The 7248-nt window shown below is 33.7% G+C and overlaps 1 protein-coding gene across 3 annotated transcripts; it reads right to left on the reverse strand.

The window, feature by feature from the left end:
- Positions 1-4118: 4118 nt before the first annotated feature.
- Positions 4119-7026, reverse strand: LOC107891365 (alpha-ketoglutarate-dependent dioxygenase alkB homolog 6). Of its 3 annotated transcripts, none has more exons than XM_016816137.2 (8): positions 6850-7026; positions 6250-6361; positions 6103-6163; positions 5931-5969; positions 5666-5778; positions 4684-4936; positions 4528-4574; positions 4119-4406 (listed from the first exon to the last, which is right to left on the reverse strand). In XM_016816137.2, the coding sequence occupies exons 2-8, from the start codon at positions 6355-6357 to the stop codon at positions 4242-4244; spliced, it is 786 nt and encodes a 261-aa protein (XP_016671626.2). In that variant the 5' UTR covers positions 6358-6361; positions 6850-7026; the 3' UTR covers positions 4119-4241. The 3 variants fall into 3 exon arrangements, with proteins under 3 accessions (XP_016671626.2, XP_016671624.2, XP_016671625.2); XM_016816135.2 differs by having other exon boundaries at positions 6250-6367; XM_016816136.2 differs by having other exon boundaries at positions 6250-6376.
- Between the last annotated feature and the right edge of the window lie 222 nt (positions 7027-7248).

Here is a 7248-nt window from a genome sequence, read left to right on the forward strand (position 1 = left end):
TCAATATGTCATAATGCATTGCATAGGTTGGGATGATATGTACAGAGGAAGATCAAGCAATCTATTTGCAAGAAAAATGGTGGTGCAAGGTCACAGCCATGCGACAGTTCTTATTTGTAAATTGTTGTGTACCTACAGCCAAATTTAGATTCCATCTGTGGGTACTGTTGTGAATCCACAGCCAAAGGCCGATTCCAATGGCAGGTTTATGTTGTAAAATCTATAGCTAAAAAACAAGTTTCATCTGCAGGACTTTTGTTCTGAACCCACAGCTAAAGGCAGATTCCAACCATGGGAACTTACTATGTAACACCCCTAACCCTTACCCGTCGCTAGAATAGGATTACTGGACATTACTGAACCTTGCAGAATAAATATGAACATTTTATAACATTTAATAAATATATCAGAAATCAATCACAACTCACTCATATTGTTCCTTATATGGGCCCTCAAGGCCCAAAATAAACATTAGAAATAAATCCGGACTAAATCAGAAACTCAGAGAATTTTTCCCAAAATTTCAAAATTTACCTTAGGTGCAGAGGTCACACGGCCGTGTGTCCAGGCCGTGTGGTTTACACGGCCAAGAGACACGCCCATGTCTTAGACTGTGTAACTCTCTGACTTGGGTCACATGACCAAGTCACACGCCCGTGTGTTAGGCCGTGTGAGTATGTTAATTTGTGAAATTAAGGTGCAGGGGTCACACGGCCAGGCCACACGCACGTGTGCTAGGCCGTGTGAAAATACCTAGGCATTATGTTTCTAAATTTTAAGGATGCTGGGGAAACACAGCCAGACTACACGCCCATGTGCTGACACACTGCTAAGACAAACACCCGTGTCTCTGCCCGTGTGGACGAAAATAGGCCATCTTAAGGCCACACTTCTCACCCCTTTTTGAAATCAACCTATACACAACATTTTGATACAACAATACATCACAAGCAAGCAATTAAAACCAACCAAAATCATGTTTTAAGCATGACATAACATTCGAAATACTCAAATACCAAAACTTACCTATTCAATCCATCTAATTGGTTTATCAAAATCTACTACTAATTATGTAAACATACATACAACATATATCATTCACAACCACATTTCAAATTATTTCATTGCCAAATCATCCCTATACATGCCATATAAACCAAAATATATATTGCAAAAGCTACCGGATTAAATTGGATAGTGTGACTTGATGTGTTGATCCGATCTCCCGACCTCACGTTAATCTACAAGAACATTAAAAAACACGAGTAAACTTAATGAAGCTTAGTAAGTTCGATGACTTTAAATATAAATCTTACCGAACCTACTATAACACATCACCTTAAATAATTTCATTCAATGTAACTTCCCTGTCAATCACAACATAAATCGATGAACCCACTTCCTTCAATTCAATATCAATAATGATCAATACAACTTTCAATTTAATTCACATAAAAATTTTACTAAATCTTATCAAATTGGAGAACGATTTATGGATATGAGTACATCGTATTCAGAAGCCCGAAGGCTATACAGAAGCACATAAGTGCTAAACGGAAACCCATAAGGGTTGAATGGAAGCTCATAGGAGCTGAACGGAAACCCAGAAAGGTTAAACAGAAGCTCAAAGAAGCTAAACAAAACCCCATTAGGGTTAAATGAAAACTCATATGAGTTAAACAGAAGCTCGAAAGAGCTAAACGGAAAGTAAACACAAAAGTTCGCAACAAATGCTGAACCTCAGTTTACTTGGGTAATTTGTCGTCAATTCATCCTTTGTATTTACCGTCTATTAATCTTTTGCCAACAAAACGATTGTACTCAATCCAGCGTTCCACTCGTTTGAAATTCTTAATTCAATTTCATAATTTTAACAATAATTTTTTATTATTTTCAACAATAGATATGAATAAATACATAATACCATTCATCAATTTAATATATAAACTTTAAAGTTTAACCATACGAACTTACCTGGGTTAAATTGTAAAATTTGTTGAAGTTCAGGGCTATTCTGCTAATTTCCCTTTTTCACGTTTGTCTACAGATTCTTGATCTAAAATATAAAATTATTCATTCATTAGCATTTATTTTAATTTCAATTCACTTCACAATTAATACCCCTAAATTTTTAAAATTATACAATTACCCTAACTTTTACAGTTTTTGCAATTTAGTCCCTTACCAATTAGTCCATCAAATGAACTAATTTTTTTCTCAATTGAAAATTTATCTAAATATTATAAGCTATCATAAACTCTTGATCATCAGAAATTTAATACCAAACCCTAATATTTATTCTTTTCACAATTTAGTCCTAAAATCAATATCTATTAAAATCACTTAATAAAATCATCATATAAAAAAATTAAAGCTCTAAATCCATGTTAATTCATCAAAAAAATTCAATATTCATCATTGGTAACTTTCAAAATCTCTAATAAAATCAAAAACTAAAGCAAGACTTAATTGGACCTAAAATCAATATCTATATATGATTATTTTATGCAATGTTAATTAATGTGTTTTAATAACTATCGCATTGATTTTATTGTAAATGGACTCACATTGAGAGTAAAAGCTCACCCCCTTAAATTTTCATCCTTATAGATAACCCACTAGGTTAGGACGAAGGCACGACATCCGGATGGTCTCGACATTGTCTATTTTATTTCCAATTTATTAAGGCTTAATCTTTTGATTTATTTTATTTTATTATTTAAGGACTATAATATTTTATTTCAAACTGTGGCATGAGATTTAGGACTTAGGTTTATTTTTATTCTACATGACATTTTATTTGAATTCTTAAGATATTATGCTTTGATTATTAATTAGTATGCATGAACCTCGGTTTTATTAAATACGTAAGTAAATGTCATTTTTCTTCTGTTGCTAGATGATAATTAAAACGTTGAGGAATATTTTTAAATTATGTTTTCTATTAAATTAAATAAATTTTTTAAAATCATTATTTTCAAAAACTTCGATAACCCTGCTAGCGGGTGGCTGATGCAATCTCCCGAATTCAGTTCTAACATCTAGGTCGGGTTGGGGAGGTTACAATAGCAAGTGGAGGGAATTCCTCAAGTGACCTTTCGGTTCCCCATGTGTCCTCATTCATGGGGAGGTATAACAATATTAGGTTAAAGGTGTTGATTATTGTTGAATGTTTTTCTCTATGCCTCCTAGGTAGTAAGTAGTATATGTATATTTATATGAAATGAATATTGTTCATTGACATGACCTACTTGGTAGGTAAGCCTCATACATATAGATACGTATCCTCCTTTAGACTAAGCACGTGTTCATAAGGTCTTATGTGAACTTGGCTTGTACGTGTAACCCCGTGGGAAAGCGAGCTTGACCTAGCCTGGCTTGTGAGCCAATCAAGGGAGCTCAACCTGCGAGCCTATCCTATGACCAGATCAAGCGAGCCCAACCTACAAGCTTGGTTTGCGAGCCAATCCTACAAACTTATTACAATTCAGCCCAAATCCATTTGTGCTTTGGCCGATAATGGTAATTATCCTAACAACTATTTTGACCAAGAAATCCATGGAATAAAGTTGCCCGGGAATGCAAAGTTAGGAGAAGGAAAACCAGAGTCATGCTTTAGTTTTTAATCGTGGAGAAGCTCTTCAAACCATTGGTATGCATGAAGACAGTTCATTGGAAGAAGAGCTGGGTGAAGAAATTTATGGTAACGTGGTGAAAGTTGAGTTTGCCAAGCTAAACTGATTTTCGTGTCAAAATTTTCATATGGCACGTCTGATCCTCCTTAAATACTTGATCCATGATTCTTCCGAATATGTAACTGGTAACATTTTCATTGTTGATGCCGGGGTTACATTGCCAGGCATACCCATATTTTCTTCGCTTTGAAGCTCTTATTAGAATACTAAAATATTTGTAGTATTCCTTGATAGGAATCTACCAGAATAATAAGCTTTGCAGTAACTCCTTAAACAATAGCTAAAGCCATCATTTCATGCAAGATTGTAAACAAGGATGAAAGTCATCTAATCCTTCCTTGTTTTTCACCCTGTATAAGATTTTGAAGTCTACTGGCGACCTGCATAAATATTTAGCCAACACAAACGAAATAAAAGCAATCATACAACATAACATGACATGTATAAATATTTCTGCCTCCGCATGAAACCACAGTTTATCAAATCAGATATTCGTCTAAATCTTGAAACTTTAGCTAGAGATCAGTAATTGGTTAAGAACACATTTTAAAACTTGAACAAGTTTTTATGAACCTTCAATACTAGTCTACATGTCAGAGAAATTCTGCTCATTGTTCTATTCACAGTCTTGCTATCTTCACTTCTAATCACTTCAGCTTCGCTTGAGGTAGACCCGGACAAAGCGGACAAAGCTTCAATTCCATTTACAACCTGGAAAGAGAACCGTGATAGAATGATACTTGGCTATGAAAAATTGTTTATTGATACATCTGAGACAAATTATTAGAGGTAAAATTCTTTTTCACCTGTCGAATACAATTTCATTTCTTACCTTATCCAATCGATGTACTGCATTATCTTCAATACCATGCAAGTAATCTGCAGTCATAAGAACAGAATTCTCATATTTATATTTCCTTTTTTGAAAGGTAATAAAGACATATCCTATAAACAACACAACTGAAAGCAGCCTAGGACATCAACTTTCCTGAATATGCATCATCCTTGAAGATCAATAAACTGCGAGGCATCAACAGGACGGAAAAGGGTTGATGTTTATCCAGCCCATCATTTCCTTCAATTTCCGCAGCCTTCACATCAGAAGTTTTATCTACTACACTTTCCATCACCGTACTTTTGCATGAATTTAATCTTGAATGAGGAGTGAAGTCCATAACAACAGGTGATCCTAGAGACAGGATTGCTACAACAGGGTAATAAGCTGGCCCATCCTGGTGTGGCTGTAAAACAGATAATTTCAGTACTAAAAATTTGATATAGACCCTAGAGAGTATCTTCTTTTCTTGGAGGGGGAAAGAACAATAGAAAATTTTTCCTAATCCCATCATAAAATATGATATCAAGAAACTGACACGGTAGCATGATATTCATTTACTACAAATGAAAAAGGAGACATCTAAGAGTAGTAATCGGAATTTAATATCAGTTTTCTAAACATTAAGAGTGTGCTTGGTTGAGTAGAAAAGTAGAATGATGGAAAGAGATAGTGGGAAAATAGAAAGAGAATAAATTTTGAGTGTACTTGATAGAAAAGTGAGGAAAGAAAATAAGAGACATGGCCATTTTCCCTCCTCATAAATAAAAGTAAATTATTTCAGGTTGGAATGATAAGTAGAGATAAAATGAAAGAGATGTATAGTGATGCACTGTTCACAAGTTTCATTTCATTTTCTTTCCCCTTATTTTTCAATTCTACCAAGAAAAAAGAGAAAGAAAATCATTTTTTTCTTTCCCCTTATTCTTTCCTACCAAGCACGCTAATGGAAAGAACTAATAAATTTTTCTACTCTTTCAATTTTTCATGTTTCCAATTTTCTTTGCACTTTACCAAACAAAGAGTAAGCATTTCTTAAAAGCTTCGGGAGAACGTGTTATGTTAGAGTAAAGTAATTTTATTACAAAAAGGAAAAACCCATATACATACAAACAAGAAAAAAGCCAGTACAAACCATTATTCCTTGGTTTGGAAGGTATTCATTGATAAGAACATGGTTGATTGCTGAAGGAAAAAGTCCTGATTCTTCACATATTCTTTCTGTAATCTTAGCTAGCCAAGGTGGCACTACAAACAACAAACAAAAAAGGAAGGCATAGTTAAACTTGCCACCAACAACACAAAACCTAATCTCAAAGCCTATCCGAGATGGGGAAAATGAAAAAAAAAAAAAGTCTACAGTTTAGAAATGGCGTACAGAGTGCAAATAATCTACTTACAATCTTGTGACAGAAGACCCTTTTCATGAACAACACCGCCTGTCAATGTCAAAAAAATAGGAATGCAGTCCATCAGAAGAAGAAACAGAACGCCATCTTTACTTTTTCCATAATATGCATCTAGCTTTCAGAGATTCTAAAAGTGAGTTAGAATACAAGTATTTTAACAAACCCCAATTCTGGAGTCTCCTATTCTTCAAAGATTTCCACTTTGATACAGGTGCTTGGTAAATCTGTGTGTCAATAGAAAATGCGATCAATGAATTTAGCTTTGGAACAATCATAAAGAGAAAAGAAAGAAAATAACAATCATAAATACATTATTTAGGAGCCGAGCTTGCTCAGAATCTGTGATGAAGTCAGGGATGTAGAACAATGTTGGCAAATCCCCAACAATGAAGTTATTCAAATTTTCTTTTCTCGCCATTCTCCTACAACTGACATTGCTAGTTAATAGAATCCAGAAATCAGCCAAAACAAAACAGGTCAAGCAAAACTAACACACAGCAACCAAAATTTTTTAGGCTGATCAGATTATAATTGGGTTTATCTTCTTTTCTTTTTCTTTTTTGTTTTTGGATTATCAATTACATTGAAAACAGGAGCAAACTCTCATTTCCCTTTATCTATATTTTACATAAGAAGTATGAAAGATGTTTATACACAAAAGCAGGTGCCCTTCTGAACTGATTTTTCTTACATCATGGTGCATCCTATACTCGTTAATATACTTTTGGTCATAAAAAAGGAATGCATAAATATCAAATTTACTTCATGTTTTAGGTTCTTCTCTAATGATTATATATTAAATCTAAACAGAGAATGGTAAAGATGACAGAGAAATTAAAAAAATAAGCATAAAACCAAAAGAAGTAAAGACGAGGACTTTGATATATTTAATCTTAGATTAAAGTTTCACCTGTAGAATAGTAGAAGGTTGCAGAGGATGAAAGGATTGCTTGCAGTTGCAGCACTCGTACTAGCACACGCCTTTAGACGCAAGCTCCAGCCCTTCTCCGTGCCAATTTTGCCCCAAAAAAGAAAACATCTATCTTCATCAATTGAAACCAGAACAACCCAATTCCATTAGTCATATTAACGTATTAGCAATCTAACCTCTATACAAAAATCATTTTAACCCGGTATTTAATTTTTCATAGTAATTAATTATTTTTTAAAAATTTTAATATAGTTTTAATAATTTTATAATTTTAAAAAATTAATTAATTGTTGCCATGTCACTCCCTAATAAGTTGCACCCCTCTTTTTGTGAAATAAATCTTTTATTATTACTTGTTTTGTTTTGTTTTATTTATTT

The sequence above is a fragment of the Gossypium hirsutum genome, chromosome D09 (genome assembly GCF_007990345.1).
Source record: "Gossypium hirsutum isolate 1008001.06 chromosome D09, Gossypium_hirsutum_v2.1, whole genome shotgun sequence".
Lineage (NCBI taxonomy): Eukaryota > Viridiplantae > Streptophyta > Magnoliopsida > Malvales > Malvaceae > Gossypium > Gossypium hirsutum.

What these genes read in the sequence shown, in the direction of transcription:
- LOC107891365 (XM_016816137.2), bottom strand. Translation starts at nt 6,357, where the DNA reads ATGGCGAGAAAAGAAAATTTGAATAACTTCATTGTTGGGGATTTGCCA. An exon ending in GGGTCTTCTGTCACAAGATT is followed by an intron (nt 5,779 to 5,930) that starts GTAAGTAGATTA and finishes TGTTGTTTGTAG; the next exon opens with TGCCACCTTGGCTAGCTAAG. An exon ending in CAGTACATCGATTGGATAAG is followed by an intron (nt 4,407 to 4,527) that starts GTAAGAAATGAA and finishes TTCTCTTTCCAG; the next exon opens with GTTGTAAATGGAATTGAAGC.